The sequence below is a fragment of the Penicillium cosmopolitanum genome (assembly GCF_028827165.1).
Source record: "Penicillium cosmopolitanum strain IBT 29677 chromosome Unknown utg000012l:1.0-3308103.0:1.0-3310761.0, whole genome shotgun sequence".
Taxonomy (NCBI): Eukaryota; Fungi; Ascomycota; class Eurotiomycetes; order Eurotiales; family Aspergillaceae; genus Penicillium; species Penicillium cosmopolitanum.
This window is the reverse complement of record NW_026622682.1, coordinates 2,507,955-2,531,652: the sequence shown is the minus strand read 5'-3', so window position 1 is coordinate 2,531,652 and position 23,698 is coordinate 2,507,955. Positions and strand designations below refer to the sequence as shown.

The following is a 23,698-nucleotide window of genomic DNA, read 5'->3' as shown; positions in this document are numbered from 1 at the left end:
TAGTCGATTTTGCCTTGGTTTAGATAGGATGGCGATGGATCGGCTTCATACCTGTACTCTACTTTGATCATTGAATGTAATTTCTTCAGAAGCAGTGAATGCTATATCATCCTTGTTCGTTTCATTAAGTCTGAGTCGAACAAGGATCTCTCCTATTTGTTATAAGAAACTACATGCTGTGTTTGCTCGGATGCTTGTCCGTAGATAATGGTTCTTTGTTGCTTTCAGTGGTGACCACTTCTTGGAGTCTCGCGTCTTATTTCCCCCGTCAATCTTCTCCAACCTCCACTTTTTTCAATCCACACCCTGCGACGGCCCATATCCACCATGGAAAAAGAACGTAGCTTCAAGTTTTTCCAGAAAATCTCCGAAACGTTCTCGAACGTGATGACCAAGTTGCAGGATAATGTCCCCGCGGCAGACTCGCAACCAAAAACCATGCAAGTCAATAATCCAACGGGATCAGGGGTTTCAAGCTCTGCATGGGCTACCCTTTCGTATTTGATGGCAATTTCTCAAGCAATTCCCTACGTCGCTGAAGTTGCCTTGGTATCATCCTTGCTTAGCACTACAGAAGAGGCAGCGATGCAGCAACTTCGATATCTGTTAGGTGGCTCTGAATTTGGACCGTTCGCCCGTACGTTGGTCTCGGAGCTCGCTGGGCTAAATACCAGATACTAGTAGCAGTAGTGGTAGATGTACGTATGTCTTTACTGACATTGATTTCTAGACAGCGTTGCAACGCATTTACAGAAGATGGTCATCGGCCCCGCGAGCCTTTTTGTAAGTACCGAATCTTATGACGACCCTCACACTTCTATTCCTTTGCAGTTGATCACACTCGCACCTATCCTGGCATTGTATGCCGCTTCTCGCTTTTGGAGTTGAGGATGGGTTGTGTTGGATTTGGTCGTTCTTTCGAAATCGAGCACTACGCGTTATTTGCGCAGGAAAAGCTGCCGCCGGCTGAACTGTCGTGAATAGCTTTTCCTGAGGCGTATACGCCAAGTCCGCACTGGATTCAGTTGCATTATTAGCAATCGCTATTTAAAGTGTGTCCAATGCGGAGTGAAAAAAAGGAAAACCAACCAGAGTCATAGAGATACAGATAATACCAAAGTTCATTCCAGTTAAAGCCATCTTACGCGGTGATGATAGCCAGGATCCGCTGTTCATATGTAGCCAAAGAATAGCTGGGACTCCGAAGCTAAACCAGCTTGCAAATAAGGCACTCTGAAGCATCTGGGTAAGTCTATAATTATCAAAATTAAGGGAGGCGGGTCGTAGAGCATACCATCAGGCCAAGCAGATTATTGAAGACTGGAATCGCTGATGCGATTATCCACGCAATAATCCAAACAGCAAGCCCCATTCCAACCCAAACGCCAACCGCGATAAAGTCTCTCTTATGCATGCGCTCTGTTCCCGCAAAAATTCGGATATAAATGGTTTTAACTGCGACATGGCCATAGATGACGCCGGCGATCACAATCTGCCAAGCAAAATTAGTACGAATGACATAGATGGGAGAGATGACATCTTCGATGATTAGTTACCGTGGGTAAAGCTATTCCATAGGCGATCTTTGAAATAAGGGGACCGGTTGACCCCAATGCGGGCGAGGCGACACTATCACCAGCATACCGATAAACTACCAGCGCGATTATCGTGTAGAGTGAGATATTTACAGCCTGTAGCAACGCCAATGCTTTTGGAAACTCTCTCGGGTCTTCAAGCTCAGCCATCATGTTGAAAAAGGTGTTGTGACTCGCTGTGGTGTGTTTTTAGTCCAGGTTTGAGTCTTAGCCAGGGTTGAATCAACATACCGTATGCAAAAACTATGTTGCAAACTGATATGACAGCATTGGCCAAGGAGGCGGTTCTCGTCACGTTGAAAGTGGCTGACGTATTTTGAATGCCAAGTACAATCATGGTCAATATAACAGCAGTCAATATGCTGACAAAAGCTAAAGAAGGGCAAATTAGTTAACTCCGTACCAAATAATCAGCAACAATCACCACAATCAAACTCACATGCGAGAGAGAACCATGTCATATTCTTCATGGTTCTTGGAAGCGCGAATAAGAAAGAAATCACTGTTCCAACGACCCCAAAGACCAAAGAACAAGTTCCATGCTCAGTAATTGTGTTCATAGCCACGGTAAATGTCAAAATATGACTGGACATGATGAATATGAGGTAGAGCATATGCCCGGTAAAGAACAATTCTCTCCCAAATGGACCGAGGACAACTTCACCAGCGTCGGCGATGCTTGAAACGTGAGGATGCCTTAACTTGAACTGTCCCAGAATATACCCAGTGTAGGAAGCCACTATTCCCAGGCCAATCAAAATGATTATACCCGGAGCAACACCCAGGCCAGCAATCGCTGCTGGAAGCGACAATATGCCCAATGAGATTGTCTCGGCTACCATGAGTAGACCGCATTGCCTGGAAGTGTCAATGATCAGTCAGAGCAAAAAGCAGCAAAGCGGTAAATCAATCAATTGGTGCATACTTACCACCACTTCAATACTTTGTACTTGACTTCCGCGAATTCCTCGTCACCAAAGGCATCCTGCCGCTCAGGCTCTCCCTTCTTCTCATCCTCAACTCCAGCCAATGAACAAGGAGGGTGGCCTCCATGTTCTTCCTCCGAAATGCCGTGCGGTGACTCCATTGAAGGAGGCAGATCAACAGTTTGCGACTTCATCGTGAGTCATGAAATCCCATGTGTCTGAGTTCAATTTCGCGTTGAGAATTGCGAGGGGTAATTGGCTCCATTTTTTTGGTTGATTTGAGACTGGACTATCGGGGACGCATGCCGGCATCGGACTTGTTCCTTCCAAGGTGGAAGCCGAATTCTCGCCGATTATGTTTAGCCTGGGGCTCCACTGTCTCCTTGCCGCGGGACGGTTACCGCGCCGATCTACGCTTACTGACGGCGCGCACAAACTCATTTTGAGACATTTGGATACCTGTGAAATTCGCTATCAGGTATCTGGTTTTTGCCTCTGTGTCTGTGTGTGAATCGCATGGTTTTGTATCATTTCTTAAGTACTCTTCTTGGTACCCCAATGAGATTGTTCACCGGTTCGCAGTGGAGAGCGTGCGGAGACGACTTTCGCGGGGTACTGTGGACCGGGAAATTTCCCAGTGGCAAGAGTCTTGAATCATTTGAGAAAGAGATATGATGTGCATGATGAAGGCCTGCAAAAGGTATGGATTTATTCCCGAAAGATTGACAGCGGAGAGCGCAATTCAGTACCCCAGTCGCTGCGCATCGGGCCGGTTCTGCTATACTTGACAAAGTTGGGCCAGGATCATTAGAGTAGCCAATGGAAGTAAATTGAACCATAGTACCATGGACTTGGTTTACTGCCAAGAGCAGATTAATATACTGATTATCTACCAGATATCTCGAATACGCGATAGGTGGGAATAAGGGGGATGGAAATAGATTTGAAGATACCCGTAATACCATCAAGGACTTCAACCCCATATTTTCTTATTATTGGACATCGGATTTGATACTAGTAGTCACTAGTAGCGATATTCTTGAAACACGACAAAGATCGGCACTGGGACCGATGGATATATTTGAAAATCGCACAAGCCAACCTTGGAGGGTTCAACCTTTGCACCCGAGGCGCCAGATAACGGGCTTTTCTCATAGATCTGCATGGTGGCTACATCTATGAAAAGCAGGAAACAAGACAGACGGTGAAAAATGGCGATTTGTGTGAATATTGAAAGGAATGAGAGGTATCTTCGCTAACAAAACTACAGGATGTAGGAGGATTCACGTGATACAAGACAACTATTGCAAACAAATCTTCCTCATCCTTCACCCCCGCGATTTTACAGTCGGCTCGATGTCGTCCGCATGCAAAGGGTGTCAAGAACGACCGGTATTCCAGGGGGCGAAATACCCATTATCTTCGGTCGCCGTGAAATAGATGAGCGGAACATCAACAGTTGATTCAATCGGGACAGCCAGATCAGAACTGTGTTCCGCCTGGCAGTCGTTGTTTCACCATGAAGATGCGACTTCAAGTCCGATTTGAATGCTTGGGTTTTTGCGAATATTCAAGTTCATTTCATATCCGGGTACAAATGTGTTATGTCCACCAGGGCTGCGGATAAACCTGGTCGTGTGAGGGGTTCTCTCGGGTATATAATTCCGAGTGGAGATGGGTTGAGGTTATCCGAGCAGGCAAGTTCGCGTGGGAAGGAATGACGCGCAACAAAAGATTCCAGCCACGGTGAGACCTGGCAGATTCTACTTTGTAGCATTCAATCGAGCCGACATCATCTCCTCTGAATGTGTATCCTACGCTTGAATATCACGCTCTCGCCAGCGAGGAGTGGATATTTCTCCGATGATGGACAGGTGGTGGGAAATCCGCCACGGAAACCCGGAAAAGCATCGCCTCGGGTTGGCGCCGAAGAACGTGGGGTAGTCGCCGCGACGCGGGGTGGAATATAAAGACAAAATGGACGCCAGTCCTGATTTATCCCGATATACAGGCGGCACGATGGCGACCATGACAGAGACAGAGACCGTCACCAGGGTGGCGGTGCAAGCATCCCTGAGCAAAGACGAGATCGCGGAGCGTTTGTTCAACGGAACTCTTCACGCCGACTACCCTCCGGTTGAAGAATTTATGACCATCGATGGCTTGCTAAAATCGCATGCGGCTCAACTGGATCAAGCACGCAAGCCGCTGATATGCTACCCTGCTCGAAAGGCCGACGATTTCGAGGAACACACGGCCCGGGACCTCGACCAATACACAGATCTTGCTGTAAAATATTATATGCAGCAGGGCATAAAGCCAGCGGTATGATTGAAAAATGCACTTGACTTAATTTCAATTTAACTAATAGCCATCCAGGATCCAAGTCTGGATGAAGCGCCAGTCATTGCAATGCTCGCCGGATCGAGCTTTGAAGTTGTCCTCACCTTTTTCGCGCTCAATCGTCTTGGATATGCGGTTTTGTTCCTCTCTACTCGTCTCACAGCTCCGGCATACACAAGGCTACTGAACATGGTGAACTGCAACGAAATGATCAGCCTGGACCAGTACGCGCCAATTGTGAAAGACATCGGCGCCGAGAAGCCTGGGTTCACCCGCCGTCGTATGCTGGCACGGGATAATTGGTTCAACAAGCCAGCTGCCACACCTCGATTTGAGCGGTCAGGGGTAGACCTTAACAAAGAGAGCAAAAAGATAACTTGGATTCTGCATTCATCCGGCAGTACAGGATTTCCGAAGCCTATCTTCCTGACCAACTATCAGACTCTTGCCAATTGGCGCAAGAGCTTCGGCCTCCGGGTATTCAACATCAGTCCATTATTCCACTCACACGCCTTGATGGAACTCGGGCGAGCACTTTATACCAGAGCCCCGGCCTACCTTGGAAACCACTCCCTCCCAGTCACATATCAGAACCTTTATGACGCATTGCAAGTTGCGCAACCTCACCAGATCAGTGCCGTTCCATATGTGATCAAGTTATTGTCAGAAAGACCGGAGGGAATCCAAGAACTAGTCAAGCCAAAGCTTGTGATTTATGGTGGGTCTAGCTGCCCTAGCGACCTAGGAGACAGACTTGTTGCACAAGGTGTTAATCTGAGCGGCAACTATGGTGCGACTGAAACCGGCCAGATCATGACTTCGTTCCGCTATCCTTCCGATATTGAGTGGGAGTATATGAGGCTTCATCGTCCCGTTGCCGACCATACTCTGATGGATGAAATATCGCCTGGAGTCTTTGAATGTGTTGCTTTGGATGGCCTCCCAAGTAAAGGCCCTTCCAACTCTAAACCACCATTTTCGCCGCAAAACCCGGAAAATAGCTTTCGCACGTCTGATCTATTCACACGCCACCCCGACCCCAAGAAGAGCAATTATTACAAGTATCTGAGTCGACTTGACGATAGGCTTACCCTTGTTAACGGGGAGAAGGTTCTTCCGATTCCTATCGAGGGCCGTATTCGCCAGGAAGAATTGGTTGGAGAGTGTGTCGTTTTTGGAATTCAACGCACGGTTCCTGGAGCGCTCATCTTCCGAGCGCCAGGAAAGGCTACCCACCTGAACAATGAGCAATTCTTGAATCAAATCTGGCCGGCGGTGGAAGCAGCGAATGCCCAAGCCGAAACATTTTCGCGCCTTCCAAGGGAGCTGATTGTGGTCAAGGATGCAGATGTTGTGTATCCTAAAACCGATAAGGGAACCTGCATCCGTGCTCAAGTCTACCAGGTGTTTGAAGATGATATCAAAAAAGCCTATGCTGGTTTTGAAGGCACTGATCAGAAGAAGGGCGACCTTACCCTCAGTGTACCTGAACTAGAGGAGTGGCTGCTTACAAGATTCCGAAAGGATTTGGGTGTGCCCCTTGCAAGCCCGGAAACCGACATCTTTGGAGCTGGCGTAGACAGCTTGCAGACAACCCAAATTTGGAGGTGCATTGTACGAGACCTCGATCTTGGAGACAACACGGAAAGTGTCAGCCAAAACATTGTTTTCGAAAAGGGCACTGTTGGCGATCTTGCGAAACATCTGTACCACTTGCGGACCGGCGAGACCTTTGAACAAGAGAACGAATTGGAGGTCATGGAGGAGCTCATTGAAAAGTATTCCCACTTCACCCAACACCATCCCACAATTCAACAACAACCTCAATCAGAAGTGGTTGTTGTCACGGGAGCCACTGGTAACTTGGGTGCATTTGTTGTTGCCGAAATTGCCAAACGATCAACTGTTTCTGAGGTCTGGGCTGTCGTCCGAGCCTCAGGTCAAGCTTCCGCTGGAGCTCGACTTTGGAAGGCTATGGCGGATCGCAATATCTTCCTCACAGACGAAGAGGCAGCCAAGGTGCATGCTGTTCCTAGCGATCTTTCGAAGCTTAATCTCGGCTTGGAAGGATATGTTCTGGATCACCTTCTGTCCACTACGACCTCCATCATCCACAGTGCTTGGGCTGTCAACTTCAACCTGGGAGTTCGATCATTCGAGGAACAGCACATCCGGGGAACATATAATCTCATCAACTTCTGCCTGCGATCTAAGCTTCCTTCACCAGCCCGATTTTTCTTTTGCTCCAGTGTCAGCGCGGCGAGCGCTACCCCCAAGCCAGCCTCCATCTCGGAATCTGCCGTTGAAAAGATCGAGCATGCTCAGAAAATTGGCTATGGACGATCGAAGCTCGTTACGGAGCACATCACTCGTAATGCGATGCGGAAGACCGGCATGCACGCGCGAGTCTTCCGAGTTGGACAGCTGGGTGGTGACACCGTGACCGCACAATGGAATGAGACCGAAGCGATCGCGCTCATGTTCCGCAGCACTCTGACAACAGGAGCGTTACCGGAGCTCAATGAGCGACCGAGTTGGTTGCCTGTGGATCAATGTGCTACAGCTATCTCAGATTTGGCACTGAACCCCGACAATGCCAACTCTTCGGACGCCGACTTAGTGTATCACTTGGTCAACCCACATTCATTCAGCTGGAAAAATGATCTGCTCCCCGCTTTGAAGAAAGGATGCGCGTTGCCGGATTTCGGGGTTGTCTCGCCACAGGAGTGGCTCAAGAGGCTCGCAAACAGCGATCCCAACCCCGAGACGAATCCCAGCATCAAGCTTCTAGATTTCTGGAAGGGGAAGTATGAGAATGCTCCGACGCCGAAGGCAGATGAAGAAGAGCCAGCAGGTCTGTTTTTTGAAACAGACAGCACAATTCGTGACTGTCCTTCGCTTGGTGATGTCAAAGACCCTGTTGCTGCAGGTCTGATACAGAGATACATTGAAGTATGGATGAAGAGTTGGACCCGCACATAAACTAGATACCTCAATTACGATTCTTTTACGGTTACAATCCATGAATTCCTTTTCAAGTCCAATAAAAGAAAGTAAATATTTAAGTCATCTTCAACGTAATCCTGGTCCCGAGTGATTGATGTTCTATCTAGTAGACTAGTTACGAATCGCTCGATCAATGATATCTGCAACCTGAAGGCACGCTTCGTCCTGGAAGCGTGTTGTAACAACTTGAATAGCACACGGCGCACCATCCACCTCACCGGGAATATCTGAAAATAGTAAGAAGATGTTAAGCGAAATTTGCCAGAAGAGTACTCACAGTCTGGCTGCACACTGTCCGTTGTCTTCATTTCTGTCGGATCTAGCTCCTTGGAAGCCTTTCCAAACGGAATAATACAAGCAGGATACTAGAATCAAAATCAGCCATTTTCACAGATATGATCAGAATGAAAGCAAAAGAACTTACGTCAAGCACGTTCCATATCAAAGAATAGGGTGGCCATCCGAACGTATCATAGCCGACCGCCGTATTTTGAGCTCCGGGGGCAATAATCACATCGAGCTTCTGCTTCACCCATGTTTGTCGCCAGGCGTCAGAGATGCGGCTTCTAGCTTCATGGAGCTTCTGGATTTTTTCGAATGTGTCTAGCTCCATGTCCACCGGCCATGGCCCCGTGAACATAGGAGACGCGTGCTTTGCGACTGAGTTGACAGGTGGTTCACCACTGGGCGCAATATGATCGATATGCGGGCCGTACACAAAATACTGAAACCCGACACGATTGGCATATGCCACAGAAAGATCGTCGTCAGTATCATTTTCAATTGAGACGATTTTATGGCCGGCACGCGCAAGCTTTTCAACTGCGTTCTGCAAAGCTCGTTTGACGGGCGGGTGAAGAGGGAATTGCTTGTCTTCGGACAGCACTCCAATGGTCAGACTCTCATTGTTCTTAAGTTTGGCAGGTTGAGACGAATTCCACGGGACGGCAGCTGCGGTTTGATCGTAACGCCATGCGTGACCATCACCTACAACTGCATTCATGAACAGCTGTAGATCCGAGATGCTGTGTCCCAATGGACCGGCAGATGGAGCAACGATTGGAACCCCTTCCAGAGCGCCAGAAACCTGGCCACCAAATGGAACTCGGGATGTGGTTGGCTTAAATCCATAGACTCCGCAGCATAGTGCAGGGATGCGAATTGAGCCTGCGATATCGGTCCCCACGCCCAAAATAGACCCGCGGAATGCAACCAGCGCTCCCTCGCCGCCGCTTGATCCACCTGCCGTCAGAGAAGTGTTGTGCGGGTTGAGGGTTCGGCCGAATATGTTATTGTCCGAGTCCCCAGTCTGAACGTTTTTAGCACTATAAATACCAATAGAGGCTTTAGGAACTCACCATCATGGTCTGAGGAATGTTTGACTTCACGTATAGGACTGCTCCTAGTGCCAGAAGCAATTCAACCAGGGCAGAATTCGTCGTTGCCGGCTCATGCTTGAGAAATTCCACATAGCCTATAGTAGACTGCACACCCTTGACATTGAAACTATCCTTGATACTGATAGGCAGGCCGTGCAGCGGGCCAATGGGGTTGCCTTCGCGCTTTAGATAGGCGTCGAGACTTTTGGCTCTCTCGAGAGCTTCCGGAAAGAATGTTTCTGTGAGGCAGGATGTCTAGAGATGACCATGTGGCGTCAGTATCCGAGACAACTTCATCGTTACTTTTTCGTTAAACATACCACTTGTTGCGCAATGGCTGCTCGTTTGCAGAAGGCTGTGGTAACCGCTAATGAACTAGCTTCGCCTAATGCTAGCTTTGCTAACAGTTGAGCTGCGGTATATTTCTCTGTGAGATCCAACTCAAGCTCAGATAGCAACCCACTCCGACGCGGCAGATCGTGTTCTAGCAACCGTGGTGGTACGGCCAGCAGATCCGTGCTGAGGGTCCATTCGGAGGGGATTTTCTGCTTGCATTCACTTTGCTTGCGAGCAACGAGCTCTTGCCAGTTTTGGCTTGGTGCAGCGACTTCGGTTGCCATGAGGAATGAACTGAATTGAACAAACTCGATGTTTTCACCTGTTGGCTACTTCAACTTTATATAAAAATATCTCGTGTAGTACTAGTAGTATCTTATGATGATAAGGATAACGATGAGGGGCAGTCCATCGGTAGTTTCCCCACCGATTCTCGTTGATTCACCGCGTCTCCACAGTATGAATCCCTTGCAATGTTTCGGTGCGTCCACCTACTAGATTCGGCTAAGTGCATATTATGTGACACAGATTGCTTTTACTGCCTCGGTACACGCAAGCTCCTCAACTACCGTGAATCTATGCCTTCGCAACCACGTTCTCCGGCTTGACACCAGGGAAATTGGTGAGATGATACGCGTCGATCCAGATCTTTCCATCTTGGCAGCTCATAACTCCCAAACACACAAGCCCATTCAACCAATTGTATGGCCCTGGACCTGCCTCAATCCGCAGATGCGAGAAGAACTCCACATCATCTTGCGATATCGTCGACGGAGGAATCAAAGTCGGATCGGTTTCGACTTGCTTCGCATAGTTTGTCCCCGGGCCAGGACGGTAAAGTCCATGCGCGCGAATGTAGAGATAATAGTTATCATTCGTTCGCACCGTGTATCGAGCATCAAGTTTCATGGACTGGATAATGGTCATTATAAAAACTCCCAAAGCGATTTCTAGTTCTCATACATGCGTTCCCTTGATAACGGTAGCCCAATCCGCACCTCCCAGAGGCAAAATATTGCCTTCAATCCTAGGTCCCTTCAAGCTACCGCGTGTGATATTGACGATGCTTCGAATGACTCCAGAATCATGTGGGGCTCCGAGATCAAAGTCCTCGGTCGTTTCGCACTCTAGACGGTACAGAAAGGCGATGGAAGGGAGGCGCATTTGCGGGCCGTCGGGGAAAAAGGCATTGCCAGGCGAGGGAGAAGTAGACATGGTCAGCTGATTGAAGATGAGTCAAGTTTCGTTATTTTTCCCTTTGTGAACTCACATTTCTTGAGTCTGGAATGGCTTTTAACTCATCGTCTTGTGCTTCATGATACTGCGGAATCCGCGGGTTCCAGAAGTGTGGAGTCATTTCCCCCGCGCACATCAAAACCAGCAGGTGGACCCTACCACAAACGTTTATCAGTTATCAGTTATCAGTTATCAGAGAAAGCTTAAGGCCGTTGCATAGATTGGAACTGATGTCAAGGTGGTATGAGGGTCACTAGTGAGGAACAGGGAAGTCCAAGAGGCTGCAGCTGATTAGCCAGGAACGATCACCCTTGGCTGCCGGTTACAACACGCCATCGCGCCCTATTTGAGATAGCTTTTTCCTCTTATTGAATCAGCTCTACTTGCTTTTCTTTACAGAAGTGAAAATTCCTTTTCATACTCCGTACTATCCCCCGATTCTTTTGTCCACGTCTTCTTTACGACACCATGCCTTTTGCCAATATGCTCCTGGAAGATCCTGCGATCCCAGCTATAGAGCGACAACAAGCTTTAGATCGCATCTTCGCAGATCCGGGGATTCCTCAAAATACAACTACATCATCCTTTTGGCTCAAAGATCCTCATGCAAGTTTTGCGACTCGGTCCTCAAAACCTCTCCCCGCCGAGGCTGATGTTGTTATCATCGGGTCAGGCATCACTGGCGCATCCATCGCACGTACCTTACTTGAAAATGGCATCAAGTCCAACTCCAGTCGGGAAGTCCCGTCTGTCATTATGGTTGAAGCTCGCGATATTTGCAGTGGAGCTACCGGTCGAAACGGTGGACATATCCTGGAGACTGCAGACGAATATTCCGAGCTAGCGGACGAGCACGGGGAAGAGGTTGCGAAGAAGACCCTTCGCTTCCGTCTTGCTCACCTGAATGAGATGCTCAATGTTTGCGAGGATCTTGGATTGACGGAACATGTTCAGGCACGCAAAGTACAGTTTCTGAGCGCCTTCTTTGGAGAGGAGGCCTGGAAAGATGCGTTGGAGCGATTGAGTCGATTCAAGGCCGGCATGCCAGAGGAAGCTGCCGAATGGATCGCTTACGATAGAAAGTCGATGCCGGAAGATTTCAAGCTCTCTCGGGCTCATGGTGTTATCGCTGGGCCAGCAGGCGCACTGTGGCCGTACAAGTTCGTGACTAGTCTTCTGGCTCATCTACTTTCTAAACACCCCGGTCAATTCCGCGTTGAAGATCAAACCGCCGTCACATCGATTAGCGAGACGCCATCTTCCACCTACAAGTATCGGGTCGAGACAAGTCGAGGAGTGACCTCAGCTCGGCATGTAATTCATTGCACAAATGCACACGTCACCCATTTAGTGCCCGGCCTCCGTGGTCGTATTTTCCCGTTACGCGGACAGATGTCCGCTCAGACACCTGGAAGCAATTTCCCCTGCCAGGCTGCCAAGCATTCTTGGATGTTCAGTTATGACCGTGGCTTCGATTATCTCACGCAGCTACCGAGTGGACAAATGATGTTCGGAGGCGGCTTTGCCCGGAGTGAAGGTGGTGGCATTGCTGATTTGGGAGTTGCGACGGATAATGAAATGAGCCTGTATTGTGATATCCATCTCTCGGGCGCTCTCCCGGTCGTCTTTGGACGCCAAAACTGGGGCGAGATTGACGGTGATCCAGTGCAGGCCATGTGGACTGGTAACATGGCTTTCAGTGCAGATGGTTTCCCCTGGGTCGGACAATTGCCCAGTTCTGTGACAGAACGACCTGGATCTACTAGTGCTGAGACCGGATCTGAATGGGTGTCTGCAGCATTTGGTGGCGAGGGAATGGTCCAAGCATGGCTGTGCGGAAAGGCTTTGGCGACTATGTTGCTAAAGCGGGATAATAGACTTTCTCCAGCTGTCGATGGGGACATTTCATGGTTACCAGCTCAAATGCTCGTAACCGAAGATCGGATATCGAAGTCCGTTCTTTCGAGAACAGTTCCATCGTCGCAGAGAGCTTCGCTGTGAGAAAGCATCCACATACGACTTAACCAACTTCTCGTTGTATAATTAGTTGCTGCCCAGGTGGGACCTTTATTTTGGGTATTCTGCTTGTCCTCTTCGGCGCTCTCATGCAGCCTAAGTATTGTTATCTACCATATTGATAATCCCAAGATAGAAACCGTTTTTTGAAGGCATCTAATATTTCACGTATCGTACCTCTTGAATCACAAGATAATATTAATGCGAAATTGAAGAGAGGTTGATCTTGAATGAAAATGAGCGATTTCCATTCACGTAAGAAAAGAACATCATAACATAAGTACCAAGTCCAAACCTTGGAAGGTCATTTGTACATGAATTTTCACATATACATAAATGTCATAGGAATCTCAGAAAGAAATTCTCAGTGTGCACCCAGGCTACCCTGTTGCTCAACTAGTCGATAATATCTCACAGCTAACGCCCGACGAGCTGTCTTTCCCCAGAAGATCATCGGTACTGCGAGAAGTGTAACTCCGAAACTAATAAACCCACAAGCAATGAACATGTTTTGCAGCCCATTTCGTGCGATCCAGGGTGTGATAGCGAATGGAATACCAATACTGCAGGCATTGCGAAGGAATGCAATTGCTGTAAAGGCGTCTCCGGTAATCTAAAATGAGTGTCAATAATCGGTCTCTGCAAACCTCAGCGAATGGAGTGGTATTTACATCACGGTAACTATCGATCACCAGAGTCAAGGAAGCATCACCAATACTGCCGAGTCCAAACCCGAAAAGGGCGCCACCAACACTAGGATAGATCCAGTGCATTCCCTGGCAAATCGCGTTGTTAGCACGATACACCATGACTGGTAGCTAGGGGAGACGGAAGAAATATCCATCCTGCAGAAGGCTGTATCACCGACCGAACTTACCCGTTCAATTGTAGCACCAAACATGATTATACCTCCAGCCATCGTCAGGGCCGGAAGGTGAAGAATATAAAGACGCATCTCCGGCTCGTAAAATCCATTATTTCTGCGAGAGAAATAGAGGATCGACCAATCACCCAAAACACCGCCGTAGACTGCTCCGAGTAGGTTTCCGATAAACGGTCCCAAGCTCATGAATCCAATTTGTTCGGGAGTGAAAAGATATGGTGGGAGTGGAAAGACCAAGGATAGCACACTTGACAAAATAGTCAGCCAAATGACGCCAGCGGCATACTGAAGGCCCGCAAACATCACCGCGGGGAAGGTAAATATGGTTTTGAAAGGACGATAATAATAGGGCCAGATCGATTCTGGAGTCGCGGTAACAAGAGCCAGACGTTTTCGCCAAGAATTGAGGGGAATGGTTGTGTCTAACTGGTGACTCTGGGTGCTTGGCTCGTCGGACACCGAAGCCTTGGTCACCGACGGTGCCTTTTTGGTGTCTGGGTCGCCTGTGCTCTCAGGATTATCATCCTCAGCAGTTCCGGGTCTGGGACTCCCTGAAATTACAGGCGTATATTTTGTTTCCTCGTAGAGAAAGATGAAAAGTATCACAAACAGGGCGTTGAAGATACCCAGCGTTGTGTATGACCAGCGCCATCCCTGTCTAGTTGCTTGAGTACCCGCCGCCATCGGTGTAAGAAAACTCTGCAACCATATTAGAAAATTCATTCGGCCTGAGTTTGGCAATTTGGGAGGATTCATTGCATACACCAATCATCACCATAGTCATGTAGAGACCGTTCATACTGCCACGATGGTGCACGAAGAACAAATCTGCAATCTGAGGAATGTCAGCTAAGACTTGAATTTCAAGGTGAGAGTATTTCGTACCGTAATCATTGCAATTGTTTCGTTGACTGCCCCTCCGAGCCCTTGTAATAGGTTGCAAATGTAGAGCTCTGTTATAGTCTCCAATTTAGACATCCAAAATGAAGTCGCGAGTAGGACTGAGGCGGAGACGATGTAAACGGGACGACGGCCAAATTTCTTCGCTACGGGAATGAAAATCACGCATCCCACGGCAAGGCCTACGAAGTTGACCGACATTGATTGATTCAGCTGCTCATACTCGACCTGAAGATCAACTATCATTTGCTGCCAAAAGATTGGTTGGATTGAAAGACTATCCAAAAGCGTATACAATGAGTACGACTCGGGATAAATCGAGCACCTGAGCTTTCACTTACAGGGTGAATGTAACAATCGTCATTCCCAGGACTATGGTCCAGTTGACAGCCTTGCGGAGGGTGCTCCAATTCTTCCTCGTCAGATCGAAAGCAAACGGTTGCACAAAAGACTAAATACTCACTAAAGGCTCATTGGGATCGCTCGTTGGAACAGGATCGAGCATAATAGTCCGTTGACCACCGGACTCGGACATGTCCTCTGATTGTGAGATTAGTCGTGCTTTCTTTTCTGAGATCTGTGCAATGTGCCTTACCCCGAATGAGTAGGAAAGTCCCAGGGGGCGCAAGGGTGTCACCCCCATAAACTGAAGTATCAAAATGGGATTCCATTGTGCAGCTTGAAAGATATTGAGCCTTAACCCACAGTAAACTGAGCGAAGAAGTGTTGAAATGAGGCGATATTTAATCATTCCTCTCGAGTGTGTAGATGTGATTAGCACCGAGTCCACATGATAGGGGCTTAGTATAGTTTCAAGCCACTACAGCGAACATAGTGATCATTCACTTCAATTCGGTGAGATAAGCCCTGGAATCTGGGGGTGGCAATGAATCATCGGGAACGGAGTGCGGAGAGAACGACATCTAGTCCTTTTGTGGCGGCGACGCTATCCACATTTTGGGTGCAGGGGGTCGGCCTTCTTAAAAGAGTAAGGAGCGACGCGATAAGCGGAGCGAAGTACGCGAGATCGTCACCAAACTCCGGCTAGCTCGTTTCGCGTTGATACTTCATGATACGTCGGAATTTCATGACTAAAGTATTCTGATGAAACTCCTTTGTTTGGTAGGCGGACGCACCTTTTTTGGATGACGCCTAGGAATCGCATGTAGACTTGCTGATAAACAGAGCGAAATGATTTTTTATTCGTTAAATTCGAAGATTCCGCTTTTCCTAGCATATCTCTAGGTACTAATTGTGCCCGATCAACGATCATCCATCGCAATGTCTACCAGAGATAATAAGATCAAGCTATTTCAAGCTCATAATGGTTCGCATACTCATCCTATGGCTATTTTTTTGATAGACTAACGTGAACACCAATTATTAGAGGCCTCTATCGCAGCGATCGCTCGAACTGTCAATGCAGCCTTTTCTTCTGACCCGCTGATCCAATGGCTCCGCCCGAATGCGCAACCCTGGGCCCGACAAAACCTCAATATTCAGAAATGGCAACATCGCCGTGTACAGTCAATCATGGCCAATGGGTTGGTTTTTCAATCATATGATGTTAGCCAGATTGCCCGCGAAAATCCACAAAAGGGAGAAGCAAGACAATCGTCTCAGAGCTCAGATAGCTCATTCGGGAAGTCGGCTGAAGTGTCTCTGTATGAGGAACAAGCTAAAGCTGCAGGGTTAGAAGATGCAGGTGCTGTCGTCTTTCTTTTTCCACCTCCAGGAGAGATTGGGTGGTCCTTCTCCCGTACATTGTTAAAATGCAAGATTTGGCTGCTGGAAATCTTCAACCCTATTGAGGATAAGGATTGCAAAATGGAGGTAATGTTTTCACCATTTTAATTTCTTCATAGATCAGATCTGACATTTTTTAATCAATTTAGAGAGTTGATCTAATGATGTCATCTCACACAAAATCCCTGGATTCCTTACAAACGGAGTACAGACAGGGATTATGGTATCTAGAAGTCGTCGCCGTTCATCCCTGTTTGCAGTCGAGAGGGATCGGCAAGAATGTTATGAAGTGGACCTTGGACTATACTCGAAATCAGCCTCTGTATCTCGAGTGTACTCAAGAGGGGAACATTAGATTCTACGAAAGTTTTGGCTTCCGTGTTGTCGAGGAAATGGTATTGACGGATGAAACTTCCCATAACGAAAGCGCTACAGTGAAGTTATGGGGCATGATACGGACGGGCGAAGACAGTGCACAATAGAGGCGAAACATCTTGTACTCTGTCCATTTTCAAGATTATTTATTAAATGAATAGACAGAGCCCTTCCGCAAGCTCATAGCAATCCCATCTCAAGGCCTCTTTCCCGGGCCAAGTCATCCACGTTCAAGTCTGGATCATTCCTTCGCCACATTTCCTCCAGTAGACTCAAGAGGATCTCATCCTGCCGTGATCCGAATGTACAAGTTCTAATAGCCTTTTGGCATTGGGGGTTCTCTGCCAATACGGTAATCTCCAACCCCGCCACGAATATTGGGAAGAGAACGGCATTCTTGATAAAAGCATCTTCCGTGGGTCGCTCGGTGCACGCCAGTCTCAATGCATCCATATTAGCCATGATGCGTGTTACCAAAACCGTTGCATCTGCGCACGAATTTGGCTCTTGGCGCGTTGACAAGTCGCAGATCTCATGGTCATCTTTATTCCGCACGGACCGTAGATGTCGGCGAAGCGATAAGATTCCAGCTAGCCGATGAGCCTCCCACAAATAGCATTGCAAGAAACTGCCCGGTTCGCCTGCCCAGTCCCAAAAATGCTGCTCTGTGGTATCTATCCCGATACCTGCGAAGATATCTAGTAGCGTTCGCGGCAGTCCACTTACCGGTTCTACGCCTCGCCTCGGTGTGGCTGACTGGCAGTACCGACGCCAGATGCCGATGCAGGAACTCTGACGGCCTATGGAGGAAGGATGGGTCTGTCGACCAATCGAGAAACAAGGCAGATCCATCACTCCCATGACCTCGAGTAAATGACTGCGGAACGTGGAAGTTCCGCTATCGGATGCCCCATCGGAAAGGCCATGGCTTTGCAAGATATTGTGCATGCCTTCTAGATGCATTGTCCACGGCAATCCATGCATCAACTAAATAGCAGTTTATTAGCATTATCCAGGTCACCACTTTCGCAAGCCAATGGAAGGGTGGCCGCATCTCATATCAGGGTAACGCACACCAATGCTACACAGCAGCAGCCCGGCTGTCAACGTTCCGTCCAAGAGGCTCGTGCTACGGGCTAGTTCAGATCTGAACTTCCGTAGAGATGTGTCAAAGTATTCTAGAAATTGCGAGCTATGGTGGTTGCTGAGAGATAGTTGGAACGTGAGGCAAATGGTGTACAGAGCATCAGATTCCTCGCGAAGCTGGGGAAGTCGGGGCTGCAGCATAGATTCTCGCGCAGTAGTCGAGTGGAGAACGTTGATACCATTTTTCAAAACTATTTTTGCTTAGCATCAAATCTTATGGAACTTCATGATTAGACAGGAAAGAAAAACGGTAATACCACTTACATTCATTAAAGATGACCTCTTCTTCTTCCTCTCTCGCCGTCTTCAAGCAGACTGGTTCGCCAAATTCAGGACTCATCACGTCGAGCTTCACTATGCAACGCGTCAGATACAGCCAAATTACGGAGTACCCATCCTCGAAGAGAGACCCACCAGGTATCTGACCTTGAGGCTCCAACCTCATCTTCTCCCGAATCAAGTCCCGCTGCCTCCCCTTTGGCCTCGGCGGCACGCTCTCCTCAAGCGGCTTGTCTGCTCCGGTATATCTACCGCGCGAGGCAATACCGCTCCCCCATCGCAATCGCACTTCATATCCCTCGCATTCAACCCCCCGGCGCGCACAGCCCTGGCAAGTTGGTCGAGTGTTGTCGCAACGCCGACGGCGGCGCTTGCAGGTCCAGCAACCTTGATATGAGCGGGTCGACATTCCAGATTGAGGAAGGAATATATCAGTTTGATCTCGGTCAGATTGCCTGGTTGAGATGTATCTCGTAACCGAGGCGTCTGGGAGAAGCTAAGAGTTCATTTAATGCGCGGGCAGGAGAATGCGGGGGAAGTGGAGCTTGTGGATTAACTTCTGATAGCGCGTCTGGCTTCCTTTTTGGGATGATAAGGACCAAAGGACCAAAATTGGGATGCTCTAGTACTATGTATGGCATTTCTTTTGACATGTACTAGTAGTAAAATAGACAGCTCAAGCATATCATATAAATGAGAGATAGCAAGATATTCTAGCACGTGAATCTACTTCTGTCAACTTGAACTACTTCCAACCCATGTCATTCCAAACCCCCATCTCCAAGTGCACGACTACTATCCCTGGCCTGGGTAGGCTGGATGGTCTACAATTTGCCAACGGCGTGCAGCAATTCAGCGGTATTCCCTACGCAGATCTTGCCAAAAGATGGACTCGATCTATCCTCAAAACTTCCTGGGAGGGTCAATTCCATGATGGGACCAAACAAGGGTAGGTATAGAGTTACCTCTTCGATTCATCTCGAGCATCAAAAAGAAACCAGAATCTCATAATTCAATCTCAATAGGAGTAATTGCCCAAATCCCACCACCCCAGGTGACGATTCCGATGAACTTGTGCCCGTCCCTCCAGCACCACACTTCACCGAATGGAACGTGGACGAACTTTCCGCCCTGGTTCTTAACATCGTGATTCCTCACGCTTATCAACCCACCACCACCGACAAAAAGAAACCCTTCCCAGTCTTCGTCTATGTTCATGGAGGCTCTCTCCTCTACGGCGGCGCCAACCTCCCCATCTTCGACCCGGTAAATCTAGTCTCCCACAGCATCACCATAGACCAACCCATAATCTGCATAAACTTCAACTACCGCGTCGGACTAGGCGGATTTCTCGCCGGTTCTACAATAGCATCCTCCCTCGCTCAAGATGGACACGCAGGTAGCGGAAACTTTGGTCTAACAGACCAACAAACCGCCTTCTCCTGGGTGCAAAAGTACATCGGACATTTCGGCGGCGATGCATCGAACGTCACCGCAGTGGGCGAATCAGCCGGTGGAATATCAATAAACAACCAACTTCTCTCAGCAAAACCGCCCGTCTTTCATCGCGCGGTTTGTATGTCGGGCTTGGCAGTTTCGATTCCTCCGTGGACGATTGCTCAGCATGATCGGTTGTTCGAGGCTGTTTGTGCGCATTTCTCGATCGATTCGGGTAGTGATGGTGTGATGGATAAACTCCGCGCTATTCCACAGCAGGATCTTGCGGATGCAACGCCGCTTATTCAAGGTGTGCCATCCGGCACGGGTAATCCTTGTATAGATGGGTGGTTCTATCCCGAGGATCTTGATCATAGTGCCGTTCATGCGCCGCCGCTGTGGTTGGAGAGCTTGATGATTGGGGATACGTACCACGAGGGAGTTATCTTCCATCTCAATCTACTTGAGGGAGAGGAAAGTTTTGCCTCTATTCGCAGGACGCTTCAGTCTCATATTCAGGATGAGGGTGAGACGGATCTTTTTCTCCGGGAATATGAAATCACCGATGATCTTTCGCCGGCTGAACTTTTGGTCAGGGTCGAACATATGTGTGGTGATGCTATTTTCAAGATTCCGAACTACATTCTCGCGGAGATTTGTGTTGGGGGAAAGTCTGAAGTGCAAGAGAGCTTCTACTCGTATCACTTTGATCAGAGGTCTCGCATTAAGAATTCGTTTGAGGGTACAGCGTATCATGCTCATGAACTGTTGTACCTTTTTGGAAATTTGGAGAACGAAATGAATGATTCGGAGCGCGAGATGGTGAAGGAATTCATGTCGGCTTGGATACGGTTTGCAAATGGGCTTGCACCGTGGCATTCGAAAGGGGAGAAAAGATGGATGGTCTGGGGGCCAGATAGTAAATTCGAGTTGAAGAATGAGGCCGAGGACGAAGATGTACGCGGATATGAGAGAATCAAGATGATCTTGGGGCTTGGGAATGGGACGGTGTGGAAGAAGTGGCTCGCTGGTGTTGACTCGTTAGTAACAAGGCGCTGGAAACTAGAAATGTAGGTCAATAGGGGATAGCTACTGAATTATTGAATACAGTACCACCATGGGATAAGTGTCTACTACTTCTTTTTATAAGAAGCGCAAAACTCGAGTGTAAGATAGGTAGCCATGGCGTGGTTAGTCTATCCTCTCGTTATTCAGAAATAGTTCTCCCCGTCCAACGCTACCATAAGAATACGCATCATCTAAAAGAGAGAGGAATTGAAAGGTCCTATGATGGTAAAAAGGAAATTCTTGCCGATCCTGTCTATTGCTGCCGTCTCTTTTTAAACCCACGAAGAATTAATACCAGTGAGAACCATATCTGCAGAACAAGAAAGAAAAAAGAGAGTTGGAAGAGCTGGAAAAGCTGGAAGTAGAGGGTGCAAGGGAAGCGGAATCCCGAATAGAGTGTTAGAATACATGGTACAGAAATTGAACAGAAATGGAAAAGAAAGAAAAGATTCGTATCAAGACTTCACCCGTGCCAGCACGCGAACATTATCCACGAAACCCTTTACCAGCTCTTCGTATTGGTTCTTCGGGTCACCGGCTGCAGCAAGTTGGCCCTGTCGCTTAAGCTCAGCGCCCGAGATTTCGACTTCGAGCTCATGGTCGAATTCATTTTTCATTGCGGACTATGAGGAGGTCAGAAGGTCGGTTCAACACAGTAACACAACGTCGAAGGGTAGTAGAAAAGAGAGCGGGAAGGGGAGGAGGGGGGATGTGGGTTCGAGTGGGAGAACATACTTCGGCCCTGGCCACTTGGGTCAAGTCGACTTGGTAGGCTTGATGTCGATAGCTCATACGATCTTTGTTGCGCTCACCGCGACCACTGCTTGCGTCCACGACGGGCAGATTCCGAATATCACCTTCGTATTCCATTTCCAGATTCACGCTCACTCGCCAGTCAAAAGCCGTGCGGGGGCTATAAATGTCCATATCTGCGACTCGGCACTTGATGATTTTCGCGAGGACTTCGCCGGTTCGTTGGTCTGTTGTCACACGAACTTTGGGTTTGTGACGAGGGTTCAGATTCGACCGAATGACTGGGGTAGCTCTTCAGGCGAAACTTCGTAGAATGTATCGCGCTCCTTCTTGTGGGCGTATGAGAGTTGGATGCGAGGTGGGATCATAGAGTCCTTCACGGTCTGGTTGAGGAAATTGTTATAAGCACGGTGTTGCTCCTAGTAAATAACCGTTAGTTCCAGATTCCACATTTCAGACTACTCCGATTAAGTTGTACTTACGACTGTCATGTTGCTCTCGAATGATGTCCTGAATCCCGCAGTTTCCTTGCTGATGATCGCCTCGGTTTTTATTGGCAAAATCAGCCTCTCTCTGCGGTCTTGGTCGATAATATGACCCAACTTCGCTTCCACCTCAATAATCGCACCAGCTCCGGTGGCTGCTGCGCCCGCTGGTCCCGTGCCAACATCATTTCTGGCGACCACATGTCGGAATAGGAAGTCGCAGAGTTCATGTGTAATCTCTTCGTGCGGAATGAAACCTGTTATCGAGGGCTCCCAGATGCCAAGAGCTCCTTCTTGGGCGGGACTTCTTGATGCAGGCTGGGCCGGGGTAGGGGGAGGGGGAGGACCGTTCGGGACTGGTGCAGCTGCTGCTCCCGGTGCCCGAGTTATACGTGATGGCGTGGCGGACGGTGGTGGTGGACCGGTTGTGGAGGATCTTCTGCCAGCTGCCCACGATTCCTGAAGCGATTGCCTCGCGTGTTTTGGAACTGGGGGCCGGGGACTGGGTATAACAGGACATTTGCCCTTGGTACGAGCTGATCGTTGTGCATAAATGGGAGGCTCGTTGTACCGCCGCCTCTTTGCTTTGGGGGGTTGACTACTGACCCGGGAAACAGGTTCATGGTCGACCTCCATCTTCAAAGGATGCGATCCACTCCTTTGTCCGGAGGGCGAAGAGTTCATTTGTGAATGAACAGTCGCGATCGGTGAAACGCGTGCATCTGATCCCGGCCCTGATCCAAACGGAGTCGAAGGGCTTTCGTTCCACTTCCTTTCTTCCGAAGATCGTGTTGGAACCGCGCCTGTCGCGTCAGACGGGGCTGCTGTGCTATTTCGCCTCGAGGCGGCTCGGGGAGTGGTATGCTCGACGGATTCTTGCTTGACGCCGGGATGAGGTTGAGATGCGGAATCGGAAGTTCGACTTCCTGGTGAAAAGTGACGCTGGGCTGATGGTGAATGAGTCCGGGACAAATCTCGGATCTGCGGGTCTTGTATCTGCCGAGGGCTGGAGAGAGGGTTGTGGGAGTCTTGACCTGAGGATTGTGGACGCGCCGAAGAGGGCGATTGTCGAGAGGCTAAATTTGGGGGAGGGCCCAAAGGTGTGCCTGGTACGGATCGATGGGCGGAAGGAGAAAATTGATGTTGATGCGGTGGAGGTGGTTGGGGAGCGGCGGAGGGGAAGTTTTCTTTGTTAGGAAAGGTCTCGGCCGGGGCGCGCGGGTTCGCCATCACAGAATGAAGGGAATGAGACCGTTGTTGAGCGAAATATGACTGCTGCTCAGGAGGAACATGGGGCCCAGCGCTCATCGGCTGTGGAGTGTATGGTGAGGCCAGGGGACCCGCGGGGTGTTGGGGGTGCGAATTGTACACCGACGCGCCGTACTGATCACGCGCGCCAAGTCCATATGGAGTCGAAACACTCGAGGGACTCTGAGTTTGCTGAGGTGGTATCGCCGTATTTAACGGTGGGGGACCGGCATTGAATTGTTGGTAAGGAGACGAATGGGCAGGGCCACTGTAGGATGCGGCTCGCTCTGGGGAGGCGTGCGAGGGGTGGTGTTGGCCAGGCGGAGGGCGATTGGGATAGTCGGTCACAGGAATCTGCGCGCGCTGCTGATGAGCAGGATCGACCTCGATCGGAGAACTCGAGGATTGAATAGCCGCTTGACGGTTGGAGGCACCGCCGTCGGTGTTCATGATCGTGCGCAAATCCATCGCGCCAGCTTTCACCCGCGGGAGACCACGACGGCCACCAGCGCGAGGCAAAGGTTATGGTTGAGGACAAGCG

The 23,698-nt window shown here is 49.0% G+C and overlaps 11 protein-coding genes across 11 annotated transcripts; 5 read left to right on the top strand and 6 right to left on the bottom strand.

Annotated features, from left to right (window-relative positions):
* Positions 1–327: 327 nt before the first annotated feature.
* N7509_013698 (uncharacterized protein) lies at positions 328–980 on the top strand (the record flags this gene model as incomplete). The annotated part of the gene is made up of 3 exons (XM_056638335.1): positions 328–637; positions 754–783; positions 832–980. 3 exons carry the CDS (start codon positions 328–330, stop codon positions 978–980), a joined length of 489 nt encoding a protein of 162 aa, XP_056481842.1.
* Positions 932–2,715, bottom strand: N7509_013697 (amino acid transporter; the record flags this gene model as incomplete). Its single annotated transcript, XM_056638334.1, has 7 exons — positions 932–1,015; positions 1,090–1,242; positions 1,295–1,492; positions 1,557–1,771; positions 1,827–1,967; positions 2,035–2,453; positions 2,525–2,715. 7 exons carry the CDS (start codon positions 2,713–2,715, stop codon positions 932–934), a joined length of 1,401 nt encoding a protein of 466 aa, XP_056481841.1.
* Positions 2,716–4,540: 1,825 nt separating this feature from the next.
* N7509_013696 (uncharacterized protein) lies at positions 4,541–7,846 on the top strand (the record flags this gene model as incomplete). The annotated part of the gene is made up of 2 exons (XM_056638333.1): positions 4,541–4,846; positions 4,901–7,846. 2 exons carry the CDS (start codon positions 4,541–4,543, stop codon positions 7,844–7,846), a joined length of 3,252 nt encoding a protein of 1,083 aa, XP_056481840.1.
* Positions 7,847–7,981: 135 nt separating this feature from the next.
* gmdB (general amidase GmdB) lies at positions 7,982–9,869 on the bottom strand (the record flags this gene model as incomplete). Its single annotated transcript, XM_056638332.1, has 5 exons — positions 7,982–8,097; positions 8,148–8,235; positions 8,295–9,179; positions 9,229–9,504; positions 9,570–9,869. The coding sequence occupies 5 exons, from the start codon at positions 9,867–9,869 to the stop codon at positions 7,982–7,984; spliced, it is 1,665 nt and encodes a 554-aa protein (XP_056481839.1).
* Positions 9,870–10,161: 292 nt separating this feature from the next.
* N7509_013694 (DUF3237 domain-containing protein) lies at positions 10,162–10,800 on the bottom strand (the record flags this gene model as incomplete). Its single annotated transcript, XM_056638331.1, has 2 exons — positions 10,162–10,497; positions 10,549–10,800. The coding sequence occupies 2 exons, from the start codon at positions 10,798–10,800 to the stop codon at positions 10,162–10,164; spliced, it is 588 nt and encodes a 195-aa protein (XP_056481838.1).
* A 489-nt stretch (positions 10,801–11,289) lies between these two features.
* Positions 11,290–12,822, top strand: N7509_013693 (NAD(P)/FAD-dependent oxidoreductase; the record flags this gene model as incomplete). The annotated part of the gene is made up of 1 exon (XM_056638330.1): positions 11,290–12,822. The coding sequence occupies one exon, from the start codon at positions 11,290–11,292 to the stop codon at positions 12,820–12,822; it is 1,533 nt and encodes a 510-aa protein (XP_056481837.1).
* Positions 12,823–13,201: 379 nt separating this feature from the next.
* On the bottom strand, positions 13,202–15,291 carry N7509_013692 (putative MFS transporter; the record flags this gene model as incomplete). The annotated part of the gene is made up of 8 exons (XM_056638329.1): positions 13,202–13,450; positions 13,509–13,613; positions 13,715–14,419; positions 14,484–14,555; positions 14,606–14,897; positions 14,962–15,032; positions 15,084–15,160; positions 15,216–15,291. 8 exons carry the CDS (start codon positions 15,289–15,291, stop codon positions 13,202–13,204), a joined length of 1,647 nt encoding a protein of 548 aa, XP_056481836.1.
* A 610-nt stretch (positions 15,292–15,901) lies between these two features.
* Positions 15,902–16,848, top strand: N7509_013691 (GNAT family N-acetyltransferase; the record flags this gene model as incomplete). The annotated part of the gene is made up of 3 exons (XM_056638328.1): positions 15,902–15,947; positions 16,008–16,453; positions 16,516–16,848. 3 exons carry the CDS (start codon positions 15,902–15,904, stop codon positions 16,846–16,848), a joined length of 825 nt encoding a protein of 274 aa, XP_056481835.1.
* A 73-nt stretch (positions 16,849–16,921) lies between these two features.
* N7509_013690 (Zn(II)2Cys6 transcription factor) lies at positions 16,922–18,575 on the bottom strand (the record flags this gene model as incomplete). The annotated part of the gene is made up of 4 exons (XM_056638327.1): positions 16,922–17,728; positions 17,816–18,078; positions 18,152–18,241; positions 18,302–18,575. 4 exons carry the CDS (start codon positions 18,573–18,575, stop codon positions 16,922–16,924), a joined length of 1,434 nt encoding a protein of 477 aa, XP_056481834.1.
* Positions 18,576–18,924: 349 nt separating this feature from the next.
* N7509_013689 (uncharacterized protein) lies at positions 18,925–20,677 on the top strand (the record flags this gene model as incomplete). Its single annotated transcript, XM_056638326.1, has 2 exons — positions 18,925–19,115; positions 19,192–20,677. The coding sequence occupies 2 exons, from the start codon at positions 18,925–18,927 to the stop codon at positions 20,675–20,677; spliced, it is 1,677 nt and encodes a 558-aa protein (XP_056481833.1).
* A 449-nt stretch (positions 20,678–21,126) lies between these two features.
* Positions 21,127–23,625, bottom strand: triA (uncharacterized protein; the record flags this gene model as incomplete). The annotated part of the gene is made up of 4 exons (XM_056638325.1): positions 21,127–21,294; positions 21,407–21,666; positions 21,699–21,843; positions 21,907–23,625. 4 exons carry the CDS (start codon positions 23,623–23,625, stop codon positions 21,127–21,129), a joined length of 2,292 nt encoding a protein of 763 aa, XP_056481832.1.
* Between the last annotated feature and the right edge of the window lie 73 nt (positions 23,626–23,698).